This window comes from Raphanus sativus, chromosome 4, assembly GCF_000801105.2.
Source record: "Raphanus sativus cultivar WK10039 chromosome 4, ASM80110v3, whole genome shotgun sequence".
Taxonomy (NCBI): domain Eukaryota; kingdom Viridiplantae; phylum Streptophyta; class Magnoliopsida; order Brassicales; family Brassicaceae; genus Raphanus; species Raphanus sativus.
The window spans coordinates 15,909,369-15,935,115 of NC_079514.1; the positions used below are offsets into that span (position 1 = coordinate 15,909,369).

At 33.1% G+C, this 25,747-nt stretch overlaps 4 protein-coding genes across 9 annotated transcripts; 2 read left to right on the forward strand and 2 right to left on the reverse strand.

The window, feature by feature from the left end:
- Nucleotides 1–10,251: 10,251 nt before the first annotated feature.
- On the forward strand, nt 10,252–16,686 carry LOC108813304 (DExH-box ATP-dependent RNA helicase DExH5, mitochondrial). Its single transcript, XM_018585828.2, has 19 exons — nt 10,252–10,672; nt 10,898–11,052; nt 11,128–11,215; nt 11,298–11,528; nt 11,625–11,720; nt 11,860–12,048; nt 12,155–12,314; nt 12,397–12,527; nt 12,671–12,838; nt 12,918–13,190; nt 13,463–13,657; nt 13,935–14,138; nt 14,281–14,350; nt 14,437–14,585; nt 14,748–15,053; nt 15,133–15,192; nt 15,291–15,443; nt 15,546–15,656; nt 15,779–16,686. Exons 1-19 carry the CDS (start codon nt 10,478–10,480, stop codon nt 16,238–16,240), a joined length of 3,396 nt encoding a protein of 1,131 aa, XP_018441330.2. The 5' UTR covers nt 10,252–10,477; the 3' UTR covers nt 16,241–16,686.
- LOC108835668 (origin of replication complex subunit 4) lies at nt 16,618–19,625 on the reverse strand. Its single transcript, XM_018608895.2, has 16 exons — nt 19,453–19,625; nt 19,272–19,362; nt 19,122–19,178; nt 18,973–19,020; nt 18,792–18,842; nt 18,653–18,696; nt 18,503–18,566; nt 18,281–18,367; nt 18,047–18,138; nt 17,883–17,964; nt 17,691–17,776; nt 17,495–17,604; nt 17,297–17,389; nt 17,147–17,211; nt 16,934–17,077; nt 16,618–16,829 (listed from the first exon to the last, which is right to left on the reverse strand). Exons 1-16 carry the CDS (start codon nt 19,560–19,562, stop codon nt 16,800–16,802), a joined length of 1,254 nt encoding a protein of 417 aa, XP_018464397.1. The 5' UTR covers nt 19,563–19,625; the 3' UTR covers nt 16,618–16,799.
- Nucleotides 19,626–20,522: 897 nt separating this feature from the next.
- On the forward strand, nt 20,523–22,073 carry LOC108812770 (sec-independent protein translocase protein TATC, chloroplastic). The gene is made up of 4 exons (XM_018585116.2): nt 20,523–20,892; nt 20,985–21,271; nt 21,368–21,658; nt 21,754–22,073. The coding sequence occupies exons 1-4, from the start codon at nt 20,628–20,630 to the stop codon at nt 21,961–21,963; spliced, it is 1,053 nt and encodes a 350-aa protein (XP_018440618.2). The 5' UTR covers nt 20,523–20,627; the 3' UTR covers nt 21,964–22,073.
- A 167-nt stretch (nt 22,074–22,240) lies between these two features.
- On the reverse strand, nt 22,241–24,067 carry LOC108812771 (uncharacterized). Of its 6 annotated transcripts, none has more exons than XM_057008726.1 (4): nt 23,933–24,027; nt 23,804–23,859; nt 23,627–23,711; nt 22,241–23,283 (listed from the first exon to the last, which is right to left on the reverse strand). In XM_057008726.1, exon 4 carries the CDS (start codon nt 23,256–23,258, stop codon nt 22,506–22,508), a length of 753 nt encoding a protein of 250 aa, XP_056864706.1. In that variant the 5' UTR covers nt 23,259–23,283; nt 23,627–23,711; nt 23,804–23,859; nt 23,933–24,027; the 3' UTR covers nt 22,241–22,505. The 6 variants fall into 6 exon arrangements, with proteins under 6 accessions (XP_056864706.1, XP_018440620.1, XP_018440622.1 ...); XM_018585118.2 differs by having other exon boundaries at nt 22,241–23,317; XM_018585120.1 differs by having other exon boundaries at nt 23,784–23,859; nt 23,933–24,020.
- Between the last annotated feature and the right edge of the window lie 1,680 nt (nt 24,068–25,747).

Genomic DNA, 25,747 nt, shown 5'->3' on the forward strand with positions numbered 1-25,747 from the left:
AAAAATAACTTTTGAAATACACCACGAAAAACGAACTATATATGTTCTAACAGTTTAAGTGATCTAATATTTTTAAATCTTAATTAAATAAAAACTTAATATAATAACATCCAAAATATCTTATATCAATAAATTTACTAAAATGATATGATAGATGTTACTATATATGTATATAAAATTTACTAAAATAATTTTCAGTATTATTTAAACAAAACATCATTTTAACTTATAAATCCCGAAAATACTAAAATGATAGTATATGTTAAAGTATATTTTTTAAACAGAACATGTAAATATAAATTATCTTAAACATATGTATTTCTATAATATAAATATTTTTTAAAATGTATTATATGCAAGATGTATAAATTAAAGAAAGAAATATATTTCGGAGGAGGTTCTCTATATTTGATTATTTCAGATTGTTATTTATTATACATAACTCAAAATATATTCATAAGTAAAAATAAGAGCAAAGTAAAATGTATTAAACAAATTGATATATATTAATAGTACCGAATAAGAAATTTAAACAATAATATTATAGATTTACGCAATATGTAACAATAAAATATAGTATATATTCAAAAACATTTGTGATAATATCCAAAAAATGAAGAAAAATATCCGCACAGAAGTGCGGGTCAAAAATCTAGTAGTAAATTATATTTGACCTTTTGAATATTTTGAAACGTTTCCATTTTTGTTAATATTTAAAATTAAATCTATTTTTGAAATAGTATTTTCTATCGAGTTTAAAATTTTAAATATAGTCTAATAGATATATAAAAACTTTACAAGATATTAAATTATCTCCAACCACATTTTACTTACACACTTTACTTTTTGCTATATAATAAAATTCAAAATAAATATGTTTCAATTCTATTCTATTTTTTACTCTATACGTGAGTAGAAAATGACTTCACTCCGCGAATAAAGTAATTCATTTAATTTTTGTTAATCAATCTATTTTGACTCTAAAATAAAACACCATTAAAATATAATTCAATTCAATTATAAAGTTAATCTATTTTCTAAAAAAAATAAAGTGATATATTGAAGATAGTTTTAGAATATATTTAATTTCACTATATTTTTTCACTATAAAATATAGTTTGAAGACAAGATACTCCAATTTTATTTTATTTTTACTGTATAATATAATAAAATAGTTTATTCTATAAACATATAAATTTATTTTACTTTTTGGTCATCACTTTATTTAACTATAAAATAGATATAATTGGAATATATTAAATATACTATAGAGTTATTTTATTTAAAATAAAAATAAAAAAAGATCCATTGTAGGTAGTATTATATTAGTTCTACAAAATAATCATAACCTACAACAAAATAAGTCATTAAATTGAATTAAACCTGATTGTATTCATTTGTTAATTTGATTTTCTATCCTCTCCTCTTTTCATTTCAATCTTACAAATGCATACATCGATCATCGATGCCAATGGCAGGATTAAAATGGCAGGATTTGAACGTGAATATGATTTCACATAAGGAATGGTATTCGTTCACATGACTAGAAATCAAATTCCAGCTCCATTATTGGTGGTCTATGATTAGTGCTTTAATTATGACCAATCAACTGGTCCACGATTTAGTCTAATCAAACAATTTACAGTCGATGTAAGTAAACATTGAAAAAGACAAACAAAAAAGAGATGAAGTTAAGCATCGGTTCAAAAAATAAAGAGATGAAGAAATGACAAAAAGGGTTTGTACAAGAATTGCCAAACAAGCAAATATAACGTGGTCCTACAATTTCACTACGCACCACCCAGTCAATACTCAATTTGTATTACAGGACAAATAACAATTTTTGGTTTTTCCTGAACCGGTAAATCACTGCTAAATTACAAAATATAAATTATAATCAAAATCGTCTTCAGCGGAGCGTGGCGAAGTGTGAACACAAGCACCTAGAAAGATCTGAGAGTCAAGTCTTCATGAGTGACATGTGCAATGTGAACTACATCAAGACGCGTTTTAGGATTTTTATCGTTTAAAATTCTTAGCTATCAATATCATCACCAAAGTGTTTCATCATAGATCTCTCCAACAACAGCAGCACATGTTATTTTATTCTAAGATTTGTTATAGGCAAGTATAGAAGAAGACTCTAGAAGATTTAGGTACATTATGATGATTGATGACTAATGAGTAATGAGGTCATGCCATTCAGAGAGAAAGGAACTTTACGCATGTTTTTTAATTAGCTAATTTCAAAGAAAATTCTAAGTTCATACCCTGATTAAGACTGACACTACCTTCACCTTATATTTAAGATTGCCATTATGTTAACCTTTTTCCCTCAAACCATTGGCATAAAATTAATAGTGACGTTATTAAGAGTTGCGATTACGGAAGAGAGACGTAAGCACATCATCATGTATCGTTAAGGATTAGTTGAATTTTGAATGTGTATCCGAACGCGATAAATCACACAACAAATGCTATGTCATAGATACAACTGTGAGAAAATTAGTGTTAGCAAAATTGTAAAACTGAATAACATAAACTTCCACAAAAGAACACTAATGTTTGCCACTCTCCATCTTTCATAAAGTTCATGGGAACTTGCAATTTCCTTAACTTGTTCTCCTCTCTTAAATCTTTCTGACATGTTACAAGTAACACCAATATTTGGACGTATGTATATAGGTCATGATCAGGACTATCACCATGACACCATTGATCATGCGTGCTTTTCTAACATGAAGAGAAATTACAGATTTACAGGCAATGTGCCAACTCGTCGTGGGCTTATCTTGTTAACATGCAGCTTTAACTGCAACTGAGCCCATTGTCATTTGGTCCCATAACTAATCAGCCGAGAAGTCCCTATTTTACGATTTATCTGAGCACTTCTTCCTAACCCATCTAGAAACTCTGTGAATTAATAAACAGTACAGACTAATAAATTTATTTAACTCCAAACTATAATATGATACAAATTAATAAAATAATATTTTTTAGAAAATTGTTTATAAATATGTGTTCTTATTTAAATCTTAAATTAATAATATATAAAAAATTAAATAAATATAAACTAAATATTATATTAAACACCATTGGTGCATTAGTTTGACTAAGAGTTCATTAATGCTTTTACAGCCGAATATTTGAGTCTCGAATCACAGCAAAAACAAAATTATGCAAAGAAGGCTTACAAGAGATATGCATCATGACTCAAGGAATACCGTCGAGCGTGGATCCAATAAGATGACTTAGATGATATAATCAGTCATGAATCCTCATAATACAAGATAGAATTGTCGGCTGTAATATGAAAACAAAAATATATGTATATATAATATGACTAGGGTGCAGGCGAATGAATAAATTAATAGTACAAATATATGTTAATGTTAGATTTATTTTAACTAAAAGTATCATTGACATTAATAAATTTCTCACAACAATTTTTAACTATTTATTGACCTTACATTAGTAAAATATAATTATTTATTTTCTCTCAATGTCTATTCTAGTTTAACTATTACAATAAGTCAATAATTTTTGCTTAAAATTACAGTAGTTTAGAGTAAAATTATTTTCGCTCTCAGTTATTTTGTTTGTCTCTAAAGTTAGTTTTTATACAATGCCAGTCTAATATATCTTTGAAATCGACATATAATTTTATAAATATTATTAAAATACATGCACATTCAAGCGATATATAAAAATAATTTAATTTGACTTAATTATAATAAAAATAACTGTATATTATTCTAAATTTGAAAAATATATGTAACTCAATATATTCACAAAATGACTGACTCGACTAATCCAACTTATTATAAAATCATAGATTTAACTACAATAAGAATATATAATTTTATTATAAAATTTATTTATTTTATGAATGTAAATTATAGAATGAATCAAAAAATATTAATAAAAAAATAAAATATTAACCAACTGTTACACACTTACAGTTTAGTTCTTTTGTAAATTTATTACTTCATTCTAAGCACAATATATGCTAAGTTACACATAATCTTATTAAAATATATTTACATATCTAAAACAATAACTAAACTAAATGCAAATAAGAAAATTAATCAAAATTTAATATATTTATAATAAAAATATTATAGTTAAATTCAAAGAAATAGATGCAATCCAATATATCTTAATGATAACTAAATCAACTGTTAAAACAACAAAACCGACTAGATATAACCTATCTAAAATCGTATCTCTAATTAAAGTAATATAATATTACTAATATAAATTATATACAAATTATAAATTAATTATAAATTAAAAGTAGATATCAATCAGTTACTATAGTATATTTCTTTATAGATATTTATATTTCATGCATAGACACGAGAAAATCACCTAGTATTATAAAAACGTACTATTTTGATAAAGTATAATACTTATAAATATTATTAGTAATATTATCATATTGTGTAGTTTAAATTTGTAGTTCTAGTTGTAGTTTAAAGTTTTACTTTTACTTGTAGTTCAAAGTTTTAGTTCTAGTTGTAGTTTAAAGTTGTACTTGTAGTATAAACTTCTAGTAAATTTATATACGGTTAATATATTAAAAAAAAAAAAAAACAGAAACATCAATCGAGAAGAGAAACAGAAACAGAAACTTTGAGTTGAGTCTTACCTTCAATCCAAGCAGACCATCTCCAAGTCAGCGACCTTCACAGCGAGAACATCCACCTGGCCAGAGAGCCTTTTAACCTGTTCCTGATGTAAACAAGAAAAATAAAATGAGTTAATACGTTATTTTCGCTAAACTAATGAAACACCAAAACAATAAAGCAATGCAATGAAGAGAGAAGAGATTACCTCTAGTGACTCAATCTGTTGATTGAGGATGGGCACCTCCTTGATCACCTTTCCAGCCTTCTCCAGCCGGGCAGTCAGCTTCGAAACTCGCCGTCGCACGAGAATCGCCTCTCAATCGCCTTTCGGAGGAAAGAAACCCTAGCTATCGAAGAACAAAAGAAAATGAATGGTCTCGGTCAATGCTTCGCGTAAACTCGAAAACGCGGGGCCAGTGCCTTACAAACACGTGTCTTGAACCCGTCTAAGAGCGGATCACGCGTAAGACTCGGGTCACCGAAAATTGCCCATTTTCGATTTAATTTTTCCTGTCCGGCCCTAAGAACTTAAGCTCATGAACCCTCTAAAAACCGCTAATAGGCATGCTCTTAGTATAGTTTTGATTGTCGACACACAATAAATGCAAGATTTTTTGATAATCCCAAGAAATTGCCTAAATTCTCGCTAACAACAAAACTTTTTGGAAACAATTTATATCACACGTTATTTTGCCTTCTACACCTTTGTTTAAGCATATTCTCAGGTTTCACATTCACATCCCCTATATATTAATCCTAGAACATTTCAACATTGTTTGGTAGCCACGTGTCATCATGAGAATTATTCTCATAATTATTAGAGAAATATGTTGGTCCATCTACACATATATTATAGTTTTTATTAAACAACTATTAAATTAATTATTAATATACAAAAGAATTTTCTCTATTATTTCCTTAAATAAAAGCTACGGAACTTCCTAATATGATTGACATATATATCACCATTAATGATTATGAATACTCCTTCCGTTTCGAATTATATGTCGTTTTAGAGCAAAATTTTTGTTTCAAAATAAGTGTCATTTTATGATTTCAATGCAAAATTTATTGACTTTTTATTCGAAGCTATTTTTCTATTGGTTGAAATCTGGTTTGATGTATTGGTAATGATGTTTTTATCTAGTAAATATACAAACTTAAATGTTTTATTAATCCGTGTGTCGAAGTCTAGAACGACAAATAAAATGAAACGGAGGGAGTAATAAAGATTTGATAATAATTCTTTTATCTTCTATACTTTTTGTTTAATTTTATTTGTTAAAAGAAATTAAACAATCACATTAAACATATAATAAAAAAATTATATTTTTTCTTATATGTTGTATTTCAAATTTTTTTAAACGACTATAAATTACTAAAAATGGTACAAGCCTCACATTATAAATTTTGTGATCAATGGTAACATTTTTCAGTTCAGCCCATCGTTTTTATTAGGCCTTGAACATTTTTTAGTGATTAACTAAATAAATCACGTATATAATAGAAAGTGTTTTGGTTTAAAAATTATTGCATACCCAAAATCAGTATGAACCATCGTCATTTTCGTTTGAAATTTGGTTACAATAAAAATATATGGTTGGGAAAAAATCTGAATCCAAATAACCTAACCAAATCAAATCCATAAAATAGTACAAAACTTTAATCAAATTGGTTAGATATCTGAACATGTTTAAAATTTTGGTATCTAAAAAAACAGAACCGAACCCGATCCAGACCAAAATATTTTGGGTATCCGATTATATTTGAACCAGATTTATATACTTAAATATATTATTTTAAAAATATCTAAAAGAAATATACAAAATATTTAAGATGCTTTTAAATTGTCCAAAATATTTAGAAATATATAAAAATAGTAAAATTATATATTTCAAATAACTAAACATTACTCAAAATACCAAAATACTGGAAATATATATTCATTTCTATCCAAATATTTAAGTTAAACCAATTTTTATGTTAAGTTTAAGTATTTTGGTATACATTATTCAAATTTATATGTAACATATTATTTTTATTTTTATGTTTTGAGAAACTTAATGTATATATGAACTTTAAGTTTTTAAAAAATTAAATGGATTATCTGAATCCTACCCCAAACCAAACATATAAAGATTCGAACCAAATTTGCAATAACCAAACCAAATGATATCTACCCGCATGCCATCACTAATCAAATGTAAAAAAATTATTGATAACGAAATATGTATTATTTAAAATATTTAGATACAACATATTTAAAAAAAAAGTTTATTCCGCGCAAGACGCGGGTTATCATCTAGTTATATATAGTTGACATTCCATACATATTTAATCACATATTACCTAAGCCCAAATCAAAATATTTATCTGACAGCCCAAACTATAATTATATACATTAAGGTTTCACATTCTTTTTTTGGCGGTTAGATAACAAATCCAATATTTATAACTAATTGGACTTATATTATGAAATCATTATTTCCAAAGTAATAATTGAAATTTTTATGTTTTAAAATTTTATATCAAAAATTACGTAACAAAGAAAAAATTTAAAGTGAAAGTAAATATTTATACAGAAAAAATATTTATAAGGTCATCGGGTCAAGCTATAGAAATAAACAACAACAATACAAGATTATTTTAACAATTTTTAATAGAAATTATAATTCCAAATAGGTTTATATATTTTATGTATTTATAAATATATTTTATTTGTTTTTAAAGGATGATAAGATTTTGGAATTGAAAAGAATTATGATCCACCTCCTCTATATTATTTTGATTAGGAAATTTAAAATTTATATCATAATATTTTATTAAACTTTTAATTTTAATTTTTTATTATAATTTCAAATATTAATTTTTAATCTAAATTTATGTTTAAATATTATAATACATAATTTAATATAAACAAAAAGTTAAAAACATAAAATAAATACCTGCCCGGTCGGACGGGTCAAGTTCTAGTTTTGCTTATTTGTCATGTTTTTATTAGGTTTTAACTAAATCATTGATTTTCTTTTTTTAGCTAAGTCACTAATTTATCAATTTAAAAAATGCCCTTACTGAATCTTATATATATTAAAACGAAATTTGTTTTAATAATATTAAATTTATATATTATATTACAATTTTCTTAATTTTTCTTATTTGTGTTTTTCTTATTTGTCATATTTTTATTAGGTTTTAGACTTTTAACTAGGTTACTAATTTATTATTAGTTTTGTCATGTTCTAACACTTTTAGGCAATTTTGATTATTTGTGATGTTTTATTAGATTTTAACTAAATCATTAGTTTATTATTTTCTTATCTAAGTCACTAATTTATTAATTTAAAAATACCCTGACTGAATCTTATATATATATATATATATTAAAACGAAATTTATTTTAATAATATTAAATTTATATGTTATATTAAATTTAGTTAGTTTTTCTTATTTTTCATATTTTTATTAGGTTTTAGACTTTTAGCTATCTTACTGATTTATTATTAGTTTCTAACTGATTCGTTAATTTGTTAATTTAAACAATACCCTTAATTAATTTTATATGTAATTAAAAACAAATTTTACTCTAATCATATAAAATTTCTATGTTATATTAAATATTAAATAATTAATTCTAAAATAATATAATAAAATAATCAAAATTTTTAAAATAAGATAATTCTTATATATATTGTGTTTCTTTCTGAAAAATATTTTTATTATAAAAAGTTTAATAAATTAAGATACAGAATAAATATAATTAAATATTAGTCAAGAAAAAATATTTATATAAAGATATTTTCTAAACTATTTTTAAAATATGAGCGTTTTAAAAAATTTAACACAATAATAAATATATATTTTGATAACAAAATTATTTAACATATACAAATAATTTGATGTTTGATTTAACCATTTGAAAACATAAATAATAACTTTTATGCTGTTTTTAGACTAATAAGACATAAAATAATAAGTATTGATAATAGATTATGCCAGCAAATGCGGGCAAAATACCTAGTCTATCTTATTAAAGCTGAAGTACAATTTCGGTGTGTTTGGATACTTGGATAAGAGTATTAAAAAAAATTGGTGTGTTTGGAAATATGGATTGTAGTCTTTTAAAAAAAAAATTGTTTGGAAACAAAAATAGTAGTATTAAACAGAAAAAGTAATGGGCTTAAGTTATTAAGTCCATTATAAAAGAATGTTGTCAATATATATAATAAAAATACAATATAAAGCCCAATTTAAAATACCAACTCAAATTATGGGTTTTATATTTCATATTAAGTTTTTAAAATATAATATATGTAATTATTTATATGATGATACATATTAAATACTATTAATTATATAATTACTTATATGATGGTACATATAAAATAAGATTAATTATATGATGAAATTATACCATATATAATAATGACTAAGGATGGGTTTTCAGACATCCATACGGGTTTGGTTCTGATCGGTTTGCGTTTCGGGTTTTCGAGGTCAAAGATTTCATTCCTATTAGGATGTTTTTAAATTTTTGTTTGAGTTTGATTCGGATCTTTGCGGGTTTGGTTTGGGTTTGGATAACCTATTTAAATTATTTTTAAAGTTTCAAATCACAATATATTTTAATTTCTCAAAATTTATAAATAAAGTAATATATTACCTATAAATTTAAATAACATATGTAAGAATACCTAAGCTTAACATATCAATTGGTTTGATTTAAAATTTTGGATACGAAATCAATAATTATTTTAAGTATTTTTTGGTGATTTGAGTATACTTTAACTATTTCAGATATTTGTTTTTGACTATCTATATATATTTCAAGTATTTAAACCAATTTAAAATTATAATTCTTGATGTTTTATATACGTTAAATATAAAAATAATTAATATATAAGTATATAAATCTATTTTTATATAAATTAAGCTGCACGAATACTTCGGTTCGGATCCGATTCGGTTCTCTAACTAACAAAATTTTGAATAATTCAAATATTTGATCAATTTATGGTCAGGTTTGGTACTATATTTACGGATTTGTATCAGGTATGTTCTTCAGATTCATTTTACCAAACCCTAATAATTACATGAAAAGAAAATATCAACATATTTTTTAAAATATACATCCGCGGAGGTGCAGAGATCAAAGTCTATAATCATTTATTTTAACAACAAGCCAAATAAATATGTTGATTGAATAGTAAATTAAAAAAAACTAGAGAAATACATAGTTTACCAGAGATATTCTATGTGTCGAATTTATTATAAAGAAAATTTTATTAAAATAAATAAATTCAATAATTACAAACAAATAATATATTTTTTAAGCGCGGATCAAAATCTAGTTAAAGTTATTTAAAAAGTCAAAATATCTATTGCGAAAATTATAAAGTCAAAGTCTAAAGAGAAACCCGAATTATTTTGGTTCACTTTGGTGAAATTTCCGACCGACCCGAACTAACCAGAACTCGCAGCCCTATATTAGCAGTAGGACCTTTGTTGTCTTATTTTTCAAGTCCATGAGAAAGACGAAACCCATTAATCCTCGAGTCACGAACGATGATGTAATGTCAGGAACTCGAAAACATCTTAAAATCAAATCTTTTCTTTTTTTTTTTTGTCACTGCAAAATCAAATCTTATCTTTCCTCAAGGATTTGACTTTGCTAAGTATAGGGAGTAGGAAGGGTATTTTGGTATTTGTCACCACGGCAAGTCCAGTCTGTAAGTAAAGTTCAATCCTTTCGCCGGAGATGTCGCGTTAAAGAAGATTTACTCTTTCGGTTGGTTTCTGGGAACGAACGAACGCCTTTGCTCTTTTTTTTTTCTGCTTTGGTATCTCCGATGAAGGATCGTCTCCCTCCTCCTTCCCTCTACGTTCCGCCTCACCAGCGACTTCGCTCCGTCCCTCCAGATTACGCGTTTCACCCTCTTCCTATCTCCCACACGCAATCACAAAAGCCACTCTTGCCTACTACTCGCTATGTCTCCGCCTACGATGACACCGTCTCCGAGGTTGCTCCTTCACTCCCCGACCCGGTAACTTGTCTCTCTTTTGGGTTGACCTCAAAATTCGATTTTTTTTTTTTTTTTTTGGAAAGGAGCAGTTGAGTTTATTGATCCTCCTGCAATGGTGAAGTACTTAGTTTTTGAGTTGCATGTTCTTGAAATCAAGTTTGATTTATTAACCTATTGCAAGTCGCTTCCTTTCCTACTGTGAAGTCTTGTTAATTACTCACTGAGTCAGAGATACGCCTTTTGCAGGTTGCATTTCATTGTGCTAACTTGGATGAATGGAGAAGGAACTTGTCTATGCTTTTGCGCGATTCTGCCAAGCAAGAAGTTATTTCCAGGGAGAAGAAAGATCGAAGGGATTTTGATAAACTTTCTGCACTCGCTACAAGTATGGGCTTGTATAGGTAAAACCATCCCATATCTATCAGTCACACTCTATTTGAGAAAACTTCTTTATAGAAATCTCTTTTTTTCTGCAGTCATGCATATGCTAAGGTTGTTGTGTTTAGTAAGATCCCACTCCCCAACTATAGGTTTGATCTAGATGACAAGCGACCTATGAGGGAGGTAATATCTACTCTCCTCTTGAGTCTGACAAGAGGCTTATCTTTCTTATGGTTTCTTAGAAAATTAAAAACGAAATTGATAGGTGAGTGTGGACACGGACCTTGTTAAAAGAGTTGATGCTTACCTCAAAGACCACCTCACTAAAAAACCAAAGAGGACGAATTCCTTCTCAAGAACTAGTAGCACAAGCAGTATGGCCACCGATGAAGGGCTTCTTGACCAACCTGAGCTCCCGGCTGCCAGCAAGACGGCGATGGACAAAATTCTTTGGCAAAGGAGCATACAGCTGCGTGATCGACAAGACTATTGGGAGGTTAGGCATTATCACCTATCTATTTATGTTTGGTCCTTAATTTTAACTAGCTTCACTTTCGTTGTGTTGAGTTTTATATTTTCTTTCATTGATTAGAAATCGGTAGAAGGTCAAAGAATGCTGGAATGTCGCAGATGGCTCCCTGCATATAAGCAGAGGGATGCTGTATTGTCAGCAATATCACAAAACCAGGTATGCAAAGAAGAGAATGGGGACACGCTTATGCCCAGTTGTTTGACATATATATCCAATGAAAAATTGAATATGAACTTAGACATTCTTGCTTGTTTTGTATTTGTTCCGATAACCCACCTCATTTTTGGTATGTCAGGTTATTGTTGTCTCTGGAGAAACAGGTTGTGGCAAGACCACACAGATTCCACAGTTCATATTAGAATCAGAGATTGAAGCAAACCGTGGAGCTTTATGCAGTATCATATGTACTCAACCAAGAAAAATATCTGCTATGTCTGTATCGGAGAGGGTTGCTTGCGAGAGAGGAGAGCCGTTGGGTGAATCCGTGAGTTTTCCTATATCTAGTTGGCTTGGATCCTTATACATGGAATTGTTCACTCTATTAACTGATATAAGTTCTCTTTCTTGTTCTTTCCGCAATTTTCGTGAAGGTTGGATATAAAGTTCGATTGGAAGGTGTTAGAGGAAGAGATACTCGCCTACTCTTTTGCACCACAGGCATTCTGTTGAGAAGGTTGTTGGTAGATCGAAATTTAAGAGGAGTTACTCATGTTATCGTGGATGAAATTCATGAGCGTGGAATGAATGAAGGTATACTTGTCTTGTCATGGAGCACCTCATTTTGAGCTTAGCTGGAATGCGATTTCTAACTATATTATTTTTGTGTGTTTAGATTTCTTGCTTATCATTCTTAAAGATCTCCTACCTCGCCGCCCAGAGCTTAAGCTGATTCTGATGAGTGCAACTTTAGATGCTGAACTTTTCTCCTCATACTTTGGTGGGGCAGGTGTTATTCACATTCCAGTAAGTAGGAAATGTATTATGTTACTGAGGATGTTGTCCATCTTTATGGGATGACTTTCACAATATTGCCTATCTTCTGCTGACTCGACACTGATTGATCTATCTATTAATATATTTTTCTTTTATTTTCTTTCTCACTACAGGGCTTCACATATCCAGTATGTAGTTATTTCTTAGAGGATATTCTGGAGATTTCCGGGTACAGATTGACGCCGTACAATCAAATTGATGATTATGGTCAAGAAAGATTGTGGAAGATGAACAAACAGATCCCAAAGAAAAGGAAGAGTCAAATTGCCTCTGTTGTGGAGGTATTAGAAAAAGAATACCGGTCTACCTTAGTTTAGTTGTACGTTTTTGGTCCTCATTTCTTTTTCCTTATGTAAACAGGATGCACTGAGAGCGGCCGACTTGAATGAGTTTAGTCCTGGGACTCGAGAGTCTTTATCTCTTTGGAATCCTGATTGTATTGGTTTTAATCTCATAGAAGCTCTCCTTTGCCATATATGTGAGAATGAGAGTCCAGGTGGTATATTAGTTTTTATGACTGGATGGGATGATATCAGCTCTCTGAAAGATAAACTTCAGAATCATCCAATCTTTGGCAATCCAAATCGGGTTATGTTGCTTGCTTGCCATGGTTCTATGGCTAGCTTTGAGCAGGTAATTTATTTATTTATCTCTCCTGATGACAAGTGACAACATGCATCCTATGCTAGTGGTACTAGGACACAGTATTGTAGTTGATTTGTGTTAGTTGCAGTCTGCATTGTATAATGATTGTTTGAAAAAGAAATTTTAAGTTCATCATTTGCAGAGCTGTTACCATTTTCTTCTCCTTTTCTCTCTCTCTCTTTCTTTTGCGACCGGGACGTTTGTACAGGGTGAAACCATACTTATCAGTTACTGTTTGCTTCATCTTGTGCTTGATGCAGAGGTTAATATTTGAAGAACCTGCAAATGGAGTAAGAAAGATAGTTCTGGCCACTAATATCGCAGAAACGAGCATCACGATCAACGATGTTACTTTTGTTATCGACTGCGGAAAGGCAAAAGAGACCTCCTACGATGCATTAAATAACACCCCCTGTTTGCTTCCTTCTTGGATATCCAAGGTTTCAGCCCAGCAGGTATTTCTAGTTTGTTCAGAGTTGATAGCATTTGAGGATTTGATAATAATCTTGACAGTAAATAAGACTATCCCCATCGATTAGGAGTGACCATTGGTGACAGGGACATGAATTAGTAGACCGGTTTACATAGATGCAGATATACCAGTTATTAGATGTATTTGTTTGTGTTATGCGCACTTGCATTTAAAATTCATTGGGCTATATTAGAATTGAGTATAAGTATCCATTGCCAACAATCTTGAATCTCTTGACTGCTCATGGTTTGTGATTGCAGAGAAGAGGAAGAGCTGGTCGTGTTCAACCTGGCCAGTGTTATCATCTGTACCCAAAGTGCGTATATGATGCTTTTGCAGAATATCAGTTGCCTGAAATTTTGAGGACGCCTTTACAGTCACTCTGTTTGCAAATCAAAAGCTTAAATTTCGGAGCCATATCTGAGTTCTTATCAAGGGCATTGCAATCTCCAGAACTGTTGGCGGTATGGTTAGATTTTCTTATTTAGAACTTAACTCATGTTAAGGTGTTTGCTTTAAACCAAGCTTATAGCACTGAGTGAAATAGTAATATCTTCAGTCTAATTTCTTTGGCTTCATGTATTGTTTCTTCAACTTTACCCGCAGGTTCAAAAGGCCATTGAATATCTTAAGATAATAGGGGCATTGGATGAGAATGAACAGCTAACAGCTCTAGGTAAGAGGAAAAATTCTTTCATCTGAATAATAGCAGTTTTGAGTGCAGGACTGAAGTTTATCTCATGTGGCTGAAATTCTTTGCAGGTCGTTATTTGGCCAAGCTTCCCATGGAGCCAAAGCTTGGAAAAATGCTCATACTAGGAGCCATTCTAGGCTGCCTTGATCCCATATTGACTGTTGCGGCTGGTCTTAGTGTGAGAGATCCTTTCTTGACACCTTTGGACAAGAAAGATGTAAGTCTTTCTCCCACCATGTATAAAATCAAATGCAACCAACTACGTATCATTTGTTGGTCTGTTTTACCCAAAGACATCTCGTCTTCAAATCAGATTGGTACGACGTGTTGTGAAATCTCCCTGTCTCCTGAAAGATGTGTTTGTTTTTAACTCTCACAGCTAGCAGAAGCCGCAAAATCCCAGTTTTCACGTGATCACAGTGATCATCTTGCACTTGTTCGGGCATATGAGGGGTGGAAAAGAGCTGAGGAAGAAGCTGCCGTATATGATTACTGCTGGAAAAACTTTCTCTCAGTTCAGTCGATGAGAGCTATTGATTCTCTCCGAAAAGAGTTCTTCTCACTACTTAAGGATACCGGATTAATAGATGGAACTCCAGCGACCTGCAAGTCAGGAGGAAATGATGAGAATCTTACCCGAGCAGTTATTTGCTATGGATTGTATCCAGGAATCTGCTCGGTTGTGGTGAGTACTTCACATGTCCTGCTCTCTCTTTTATTCAGCAGTGTGCATTATTGAGCATTTACTTATATGAATCATGCAGCATAATGAGAGATCATTTTCCCTGAAGACTATGGAGGATGGCCAAGTTCTTCTTTATTCAGTATGCTTCCTTCCATCCAGTCAAAATTAATAAGAGTATTACACAACACCCCTGTTTGGTTGGAAATTTACTATATTTATTTTTTGCTCTTTCTATAGAATTCTGTAAATGCCCGGGAAACAAAAATACCATATCCATGGTTGGTTTTCAATGAGAAGATAAAAGTGAACTCTATCTTCGTGAGGGATTCAACAGCTGTCTCTGACTCTGTGCTTATCCTCTTTGGCGGTAGCGTTTCCAAAGGAGACTTTGTGAGCTTCTCTGTCTTGTTTTTTTTTTGCTTGTATTTGGGTTTCTTTGTTGACTGGCAGAACTGACATAAATTTTTATTGCCAACCTCTTGTTTTTGGTAGGATGGCCATCTGAAAATGTTGGGAGGATACTTGGATTTTTTCATGAAACCTGCTGTTGCAGTGATGTACCAAACCTTGAAGAAAGAGCTTGACGAGCTGATACAGAGCAAAGTGAGTTTCATAATATCTCAAAACTAGTCAGCTCCGTTGTTGTGTGTAATTCAACTGTGTTAATATAGATCTGACCAGGGAATATACATCTGAACAATGAGTACTTTTTCAAAACTTTTCAGCTACTTAATCCCAAAATGGACATGCAAGCACACCGTGACCTCTTATTGGCTATACGGTTATTGGTCTCTGAGGATAGATGTGATGGAAGCTTTGTGTTTGGTCGCCAACCACTTCAGCCTTTAGGAACGTCGGCAGTGTCAACACAACCGACATTGGTTTCAAGGACCGAAAGTGGGCCAGGGGGTGACAATTCCAAGAGTCAGCTCCAAACAATGCTCACAAGGGCTGGTCATGCAGCACCCATGTATAAGACAAAGCAACTGAAGAACAACAAGTTCCAATCCACAGTGGAGTTTAACGGGACGCAGATCATGGGACAGCCTTGCAGCAACAAGAAGAGTGCCGAGAAGGATGCTGCCGCTGAAGCGATACGATGGCTGATGGGTGGGGGTAAGGAAAGTCATGAGCACGTGAATCATATGTCAAACCTGCTGAAGAGAAGCAAGAAGGATCACCTCTGATTGCCTTTTGCTGAGACCAATGCCTTTGTAAAAGACAACAAGAAAAGAGGCTATTTCCAAATATTTCCTGGGCGAACCTGAAAGCATAAGTGGGAAGAAAAAGGATGGACTCGGAGCATTTGTGGCATGCGACCAGATGGGGTTGAAGGGAGATAAATACTCATAATATAACACAGAAAGGGTGCAGCTAGAGTAAACTCAGTTGGTGCAAGCACACAAAGATAAGAGAGAGTTGATCTGGATATGGTGAATTAATGTGAGCATTGAAATGCGGAGTCTGTTGTCTGTTGCAATTCTTGGCATATGGTGTAATTCTAAGATGGGGTGGACACTTTATAAGATGGGGTTGAATGTTGTAGTAGAGCTGCCCACATGTAAATTTTGTAAGTTGTAGCAAGACTCTTGTAATCTGATATTGAACACGTGAGTTTTATGTTGACATAGTCTCTCCCTCTATATCAAAACTGAAAAGACTGGTTTTAAAGAAAGTAGCTTCACCATTGAAAAAAAACATACACATACATGGTCACTAAAGAACGGAGGGACAGAAACACAGAGATCAATGGTCCAATAACTTGAGAAGAATCGCCTGTTCCAGCAGAAGAAAATAAAAAGATTCACCAAGTTGAAATCAGCAAACAAAAGAGAGCATATACGAAATGGAGACAGATCATATACGAAATGGAGACTTACAGGGCAACACGCATGCGATCTCATTCCTTGATGGAGCTCAGAGGCCGATATTAAAAGCTTCATTGGACGGTATTCACCTGCCTGAGACTGTCCTCTATTCTCTGCGTAGCATATAACTTCTCGCTCTCTCAGGTGCTCAAATGCCTGTCATGCCAGCAATTTAGATCACCAACATGTTCAAACCGTGACATCTCATTAGAGCTATACACTTACACGTAGGCAGACATTTTGTGCGTAGTAGTCTGAGGTCTGAAAAGAATCGTGTATCGTCTTATACTCTGCCAAACACATAGAATCCCACGTCATTTTCACTGTGGTGAAACCCGTATTATTTCTTGAAACCAAATTAAATTAGCAGATTACCTTTCATCACACTGATGAAGTTGTATGAGTTTTGCTCTTTCACTTCTAACCTCCTCATGCATACTAAAAGATAAAGCTCCAGTATGGAACAATCTGCTTAACAAAGATGGTAGTGCCAATTGATTTAAATATGTCCCCAAGGAAAATGCATAAGAAAAAAAACGTTATCTAAATACTTTTCTAGTTGGCTTATTATACCTCTAACGGCTTCCAATTTTGGTTGCCTTTGCATACTTGAAAGTGCTGTTTTGAAGTTCTCAAGAGAGAGGAGGCCAGATTCCAAATTCATTGAAGAAACAGCGCGGAATCTAACATCAAGAGATAGCCTCAACACAGAGAAATTGACATTTATTTAAACAAGAAAGTAGCTCACTCTTGGAAATGACGAACTTACATAAACTTCAGAAAACTGTTGACAGTGGAATTGGCATTTAAAAATGTCTTCAGCATGTCTTTGAATCTCGTATCTGATGTTATACTCTGCACAGTACACAATTTTAAGAAAATCTTAGTTGGAGACAACAAGAATTGACATCATATAGAAAATATGCATGGCATAATACTGATTGGGAGTGAGTATTAGAACCTTAATCTTTTCATTGAACTGAGAAACATATCCACTGGGGAAGCTAGAGTCTGCTGGGAGAGAAAGCAGGTGTTCCAATAAACTGGAAAGATAATCATATTAGTAAAACAAGTTCCATTGGGAAAATGTTTTCTGCACATTACAGAAAAGAAGCTGTTCATTACCTGTCAATTTCTTCCCTAGATGGAGGAAGAAACAAGATTTTCCTGTGTGAAAAGCGAGATCTCACCCTTTTCTCAAGGAGTTGGTCAGCGTCCTGTGGTAAGAGATTGCATATTATAAGATTTTGAACCAGAGTACTGTACTCAGAGACATAATAATTATAGAGTTCTAGAAAATAAATTAACTAATAATAGTATTTAACCAAAGCATGCATATCTGTATTGCCATGCTCATACCAGGCGAGAACTAATTCCGACGACAACAGCTTGGGATGTCACAGATTGCATAGCATCTAGCAAACTGTACAGCAACCGTTGCTTTCCCTATATATAACCAAATATAAGTAAGTTTTCAGAAATCACCAACGTCCATTTCCTTAGCCCATCAAATGTTCTGCACTACCTCCAAACATTAGGATGGCCTGTGTTATTTTATAATAGAGAAAACGAGTCACTTGCCTGTGCAAACATGTCGAATTCATCAAGCACAAAGATGATTGTCTTATGTGCTAGTCCACATTCCCTGAAAAAAATCTCAATCAGTTCTTCTGAGTTGAATATCATCAACACAACCAAAATGCTCTTTAGCGTCAAGGTAACTATACTCACCGAAGCATAGCTATAATGAATTGCGAATTCTCATCGAATGATGCCTGAAAATGCAAAAAAAAAAAGAAGAAAAAAAAAAGAATCAAGTCAATTGCCAAACAACTAAGAGTATGACAACTGAAAAGAATGTCATATATACCATTTTGGAGAAGAGCAGGTGGTGTTCCATACACAACTGTCTAGCAATTTCCTGAAGAAAAAAAGCAATGCAAGCCAGTGAATATCACACATACATTAGGTGTAACTTAATCCACGGTCAACTAAATTTAATTCGGAAAACCCTTGGATGTGATGAACATCATTATGTCAAGCTACCAGACCTTGAATGCACAATTATCCTCACTATGCAAGAGTCCATTCAATCTGATCTGCATCCAATATTCCAAACAAAGGTTGATAGTTAAGATAAAGAGGAATTATGATATATAATTCCCAGTGTAGATGTCTTATACATAAAAATCACACATACTAGTGTTACTGAATCTGGATACTCTTCCATTAAATCACCAACAACAAGATCCAAGACCTGGAAATCATTTAAAAAAAAGAAAAAACTAAAATCAAACGCTATTAAAGGAGAGAGAGAGAATAAAGAAACAAAGGCTGAGAGGAGCAATACAGCAGCTTTTCCAGAGCCACGAGGGCCCAGAAGCAAGATCGAATTGTTGCATCCTTCCGTGATAGAGGTCGATACAATGAACTTCAACTTGCTATGATAAAAAGATTCGATTTTTTTTTTAATTTAGAGTTTAGCAAAATGAATCCAATTTACGGAATTTTCAGACAGAATCAAATCAAACCTGTAGTTGCTGTCTGAAGAACCGGAAAGTGGTCTGAAGACGAAAGTAGGATCGCAGAGCCTCCCGCGAATCAGATTTAGGGCTTTCTCTGCCGGATTCTCTTTGCCCATCGGAGAAAGGTTGGCGGGAAAAGAAATGACTCAGCCCTCCTCCTCAGTGAACCCACCGTAAGTTTGTAACCAACCAGTAGTACTGAATAGGGCTGGGCAAAAAATCCGAACCCGAAAAATCGAACCGAACCCGATCCAAAAAAATAGCACCGAACCCGAACCGAAATTGATTAAATATCCGAACGGGTTCAAAATTTTGGTATTTAAATAACCGAAACCGAACCCGAACCGAACCGAAATATTTTGGGTACCCGAATGTATCCGAAATAAATTTATATACTTAAATATATACATTATTTTTATATATAATGTATATTAAAAATATTAAAAATATATAAGATACATTTAAGTTTTCCAAAATACTCGGAAAATATATGCAAATAGTCAAAAGCAAATGTTTAAAATAGCTAAAGTATACTGAAAACACCAAAATAGTTAAATATCTATTGATTCTTTATCCAAATATTCAAAGAAAATCAATTTATATATTAAATTAAGGTATTTTGACATATATGTTATGAAAATTTATATGTAATATATTATCTTTCTTATAGATTTTGAAAATTTAAAGTATATAATGAATTTTGAAAATTTAAAAACATTTTAAATGGGTTATCCGAACCCGAACCGAACCCGCAAAGATCCGTACCGAACCCGAACCAAAATTTAGAAATATCCGAATGGGGCTGAAATCTTTGACCCCGAAAACCCGAAACCCGAATGGACTGAACCGAAACCCGAATGGGTACCCGAACGCCCAGCCCTAGTACTGAATGAAGTTTATGGGCCTTTATGGGCCTTTTCTTTCTGTGAACGTTGTCGGCTTTAAAATTTACATGAGGCGAATAGTAACCAATCGTATTAAACTAAATGTAAGTTTATGGGCCGTGATGGGCCTTTGCTTTTTCTAAACGAAGTCGTTTTTGGTATTTACATGCGGCAAACGAAACTCGACTTGAACCAATCGTTCTCTGAGGCTCTTGGAAGCAAGCAAGCAAAGCCAACAAGAGAGGATTGTATCTGGGATTGAAGAAGACAAGACATAGAGATAGAGAGAGAGAAGCGATGGGCAGCACAAGCACGGCTTCTGCTGCTCTATTTCACCATTTCCAGCTCACCAGTATCAACCTGGATTCCCCTAGAAAGCCTCCGTACAACACCGTGAGTTTCAGCAATTCGTGGAAGGAAAGTGGACCCCGACACGGTGTGACGCGACGCCGTAGCCAAAGGTTAGACCCGGTGGTCCGCTTTTCAGCTTTCGGTGAAAATTCCGGAGACTCACCTACGGAAACCACTCCAGGCGTTGGCTCTGCTCTTGAAGACAGACCAGGTATGTTAGTTAAACTCCGGTTTTCTTGTTTTGTGTAATGAATCAAGGGCTTTGTTATCTGATACATTAGTAAACATATTACCGTTGCACAGCTGTGGAAGATGCGTCCTTTGAGCAAGAAGACAAAACAAGTTCCATCTATGGATTTCTTTATCCAGATAAAGAGGAGCTCCCTGATGACAAAGAGATGACTATATTCGATCATCTTGAGGAGCTCCGTGAGAGAATATTCGTCTCGGTTTTAGCTGTGGGAGCTGCAATCTTGGGATGCTTCGCCTACTCCAAAGATCTAATCGTGTTTCTCGAAGCTCCCGTCAAAACACAAGGTGTACGGTTTCTGCAGCTAGCTCCAGGCGAGTTTTTCTTCACAACTTTAAAGGTCAGAGCACTCTTGGACTAGTAAGCTAAATAATCATATACTCAAATGAGCAAAAAGATGACTTCTTTATTGCTTTTTATGTTTGTTGTTGTTCAGGTCTCGGGTTATTGTGGGCTTCTACTAGGGAGTCCAGTGATACTGTATGAGATTATAGCTTTTGTACTTCCTGGTTTGACACGAGCTGAGAGAAGGTTTCTGGGGCCAATTGTGTTTGGTTCCTCCTTGTTGTTCTATGCTGGACTTGCCTTCTCCTACTGGGTTTTAACCCCTGCTGCCTTGAATTTCTTTGTCAACTACGCTGAAGGTGTGGTTGAATCTCTCTGGTCTATCGACCAGTACTTTGAGTTTGTACTTGTGCTTATGTTCAGCACCGGCCTGTCTTTCCAGGTGCGTAGCAATGAGAATATAAAATGTTTCAGGTTTATTATATAATTATATATACATCTTCCTCACCTGGAATATGGCTTCTCGTTCGTATACAGGTTCCAGTAATTCAGTTACTCCTGGGACAAGTAGGGGTGGTGTCGGGAGATCAAATGCTTTCAATATGGAGATATGTAGTGGTGGGTGCGGTGGTTGTAGCAGCTGTGGTCACGCCCTCGACAGACCCTGTCACTCAGATGCTCCTAGCAACACCGCTTCTGGGCCTCTACTTGGGTGGTGCTTGGATGGTCAAGCTCACAGGTCGGTGAAGAACTTGGCTGTTCAAAGAAAGACAAAAAAAAATCATGTGTATCTTGTAGAGTATATCACTTTTCCATGCAAGAAACCACAGTTTGGTATCTAAAGCGTTTATCTGAAACATAGTCTTCTTTGAATGTACAAATTTAGCAACCAGAAAAAAAGAGAACATAGATATCTCAATGGGGCTATATAAATCATTATGCGCTACGACCCATGAAAATTATATTTGTCATTGACCATTAACATGGAGACACCTACAACATGTGCTACAAAATGTCTCTCGACTAGTTGGAACAATTTCATTATATAAACCAGTTTTTAATAACACTCGAGAGCTGAAAAACAACATGGTCAATGCGTCCAGAATCATTTAGGATTGTTTTCAGTAATTTGACTGATGTAAGATGATGAAACATAAACAACGAAGAGAAGTGCCACACAAGTAAATCACAACAATATTAAAGAGTCTTTGTGCTAATGGTTGCACAACACTCAGTTCTGATGACTGAACTTAAACAAATGCACTTCCTAATGCCCCCCGTCCACATTTTCACTTGTCTGTGTTGTGCTCTCTTTTCTCATCTGATAACATTCCGTCAGTTTCGGATGCTGACTCTCTGTCATGTTTATGATGCCTACTCCTTCGCATTGCTCCATCATCCTCACTTGAAGACTCTCCCCATCGACCCCTTTTGTGTTGCCTTCTCTTTCTACTCTTTCCGCTATCCTCTGAGTCGCTGGACGAGGCTGCACCCCTGTTGTGCCTGTGATATTTCCCTCGTCTTCTTCTTCCTCCTTTCTCTTCCTCGCTATCGCTTGAAGTAACCACCTCATTAGGCCTGTGATGCTTTGCATGTCTTCTTCTGGCACCTTCCGCATTGTCATCATCAGAAGTCTGCCTTGAGCTATGCGACTTGTGCCTCCGGTGGTGCCTTATGGTCTTCCTGTGCTCGTCCTCTGACCCGCTGCTTTCGTACTCGTCACTGCTACCTGAGGACCTTCTCTTATGCCTCCTGGATTTCCTATCTTTCCTCCTGTCGCTGTCATCTGAATCAGAGTGTGCATGCCTCCGGTGCTTACTGTGAGTTCTCCTTGACTTTCTTCTCACCTGAGGGCTACTATCACTTTCAGAGCTCGATTCAGAGGCATCCCTATGTCTTCGCTTCTTTGACTTCTTCTCTTTGGTTTCAGCAGCCTTGGCAGCCGCCTCTAGCTTCTGCTCCCATTTCAGAGGAGCTTCCTTCTTCGCAAGAATCTGTCGTTTCTTCTCTTCCACCATCTGCATGAACTTCTTGGAGTCCATTTGGATTCAAAAACCAGCTGAAAATCTGCATTTTGGTATGAATACAACCAAAAGTGCATCTCACAAAAGAGAAGAAGAAACAATGTTAGCTCTTCCATCCATTAACAGTCGAAACAATCTTCAAAAACAAAAAAAAAAAACAATCTTCTTCAAGGTAAAGCACAGAGAACAACTATGAGGTTGATAAAACAACTCAAACGTATCAAAAGTAACACTTTAGCAACTCATTCAGAACGTATCAAACAGTAACACTTTCAGCAAATTGCTATTAGGGTTTTACTAATCAACTTCAATAAACGCATAAGACAAACAGATAAAAATCTAAAAAAAAGCTTTGAAACTAACGCCATAAGAACCAAACTTCTTACCTGATGCGAGTAAAAGGTAAGATTAGCCCAAGAAGAGAGGCAAGACAGAGCCTCCTGCTAAGACAAATCACAACCGATAACGAATCTGCAAAACAGGGTACAAGTTGTATTCAAGATATCAACGATAGGTTCAGACACTAAGAGAACAAGAATCAACCTATAGAAAAGATGAATTACAGTGGATTACAAGACAACTCGAAGCAACAGGTGCAAGGGGAAACCGGAACGCAGATCTATAAGATCGGTGCTCAATTAGGGTTTATATCTTGGAGAAATTGGAAATCTGACTGAGAGTAGGGTTCTTACCGTAAGGAAAGGAAGAGAGAGAGGAGGAGAAGACAACCTCCTAGGGCTTCGATTTTAGTCTTCTCGGAATGGTCTTCGAACAGATCTGTCTTCAATTTTTTTAATACCGTGTTGTTGTTTTTCCCCAAGCTATATACAACTTTTTGTTGACGACTACTTCGTGCCGTTTACGTATAAAGCTCATACACATCGTGTCGTTTACTAATGGCCGAGGAAATTTGAAAGCAGCCCTTTGACAAAAGTATCTCAAATAAAGTTCTTATCAAAGTAACATTTTAGCATTTAATGTTATTTAGCTATTTCATTAAATTTTAACATGTTAATAAATATTACACCAATTATTAACAAGGGTCAATTTGCTCTATGGCTTAAAAATGAAGAATATAATCATTTAATAGTAATCAATATTTAAAAAAAAAACAGTAACCAATATTTGATGGGACATTTTTATCACAATTTTGACCATAATCTCCCTACAAACATTTGTGCGTGCGAATGCTATGTCCAGATGACAAACTACACTAAACTATATATGTTAACTAAGTAGTATATAACATTCAATTTATAGTAATAACATCTTAATTATTCTTAACAAAAATAAAACATAATTGTTTACTTACTATGAAAGAAGAAGAAAGAAAAGAGAAAAAGAACAATGGGGAGGAAGATGAATAAGTTGGGAGGGAGAGAGGACGGGAGAAGGGAAGAGGAGGAGGATGGAGGATAATGGAGAGGTGAGGAGGCAGGAGGGAAGGAGGAAGGATAAAAGTATGGAAGAAAGGAAGGAAGAATGGAGAGAAAGACCGAGGAAGGGAGGGAGTGTAAGAGTGAAAGCGATATTGGACGAATCTATACTATTCTGATGAATAGATTAGTATATTATAATATAATGTTTATTCAAATATTGTATGAAAGCTATATACATTGTCAATATAAATACGTTTGTGAATTTCCATTAACTTAGAGTATTCATTCAACACAATAACAAAATAATACCCTTTATAAAGCATGAAATTTCAAAACGCAAATACACATTACCACTTTATGTATAAATTAGGTGAACTATTCTATTTTAATATGGTTTTAATATAGTCTAGTATAAACTTCGATCGAGATGTTTAAAATACCCGATTATTCTTTTCCAAATTATGATATATGTAAAAAAAATATGTATGTTTCTGCCAGTATAATTATTTGAATGAATGTTGATCAAAAAAAAATTATTTGAATGAATTATATTTGACATAATAGCTACATACCAAACAAAATTGATAGGGGAGAGGAAAAACGAAATAAAGGAAAGAAAAAAAAGAAAAAAAAGAAAGATAAAGAGATGATCAAATGGCTGAGGGTGATCAAGGATAAGTAATGTAATATTACATATGATATATACATAATATTATAGCATGCTTGTTACTATGTACATATACCTAATTTTTTTCTGCTATGGATATGTGTCCTAGTTCCCCTATTACCAAGCATGTGTAAATAGGAGTTTTTGGAGCATTCTTGAAGTCTCTTATTTGAGATACCTCGTTTCTTTATTTTTCATATTTCTTTTGTTTTTAAATACTTGATGTTTTGGATGATGGTACAAGAATTAAAAAATATATTTTTTATCTTAAAAGTAACATTGAAAATAAAAATCAAAACTAATTCAACCAATCATCAAAAAGATTATAAAACATTATTGGTCACACAGTTTTCAATAAAACTATAACTAATATAAAAATATCAAAACATTATCTATTTCGAAACATCCAAAACTCTTCAAAACATCATCTAATTTGGAACAGATGGAGTACTTTTTGTTTC

Coding starts and splice junctions, on each gene's coding strand:
- LOC108835668 (XM_018608895.2), bottom strand. CDS start 19,562: ATGGGCAAAGAGAATCCGGCAGAGAAAGCCCTAAATCTGATTCGCGGG. Junction 18,368..18,502: donor AATTCGACATGTTTGCACAG/GCAAGTGACTCG, acceptor GGTTATATATAG/GGAAAGCAACGGTTGCTGTA. Junction 17,965..18,046: donor TCTAGGGAAGAAATTGACAG/GTAATGAACAGC, acceptor TTATCTTTCCAG/TTTATTGGAACACCTGCTTT.
- LOC108812770 (XM_018585116.2), top strand. CDS start 20,628: ATGGGCAGCACAAGCACGGCTTCTGCTGCTCTATTTCACCATTTCCAG. Junction 21,272..21,367: donor TTTTCTTCACAACTTTAAAG/GTCAGAGCACTC, acceptor GTTGTTGTTCAG/GTCTCGGGTTATTGTGGGCT. Junction 21,659..21,753: donor GCACCGGCCTGTCTTTCCAG/GTGCGTAGCAAT, acceptor GTTCGTATACAG/GTTCCAGTAATTCAGTTACT.
- LOC108813304 (XM_018585828.2), top strand. CDS start 10,478: ATGAAGGATCGTCTCCCTCCTCCTTCCCTCTACGTTCCGCCTCACCAG. Junction 13,658..13,934: donor CCAAGGTTTCAGCCCAGCAG/GTATTTCTAGTT, acceptor TTGTGATTGCAG/AGAAGAGGAAGAGCTGGTCG. Junction 14,139..14,280: donor AATCTCCAGAACTGTTGGCG/GTATGGTTAGAT, acceptor CTTTACCCGCAG/GTTCAAAAGGCCATTGAATA.
- LOC108812771 (XM_018585119.2), bottom strand. CDS start 23,258: ATGGACTCCAAGAAGTTCATGCAGATGGTGGAAGAGAAGAAACGACAG.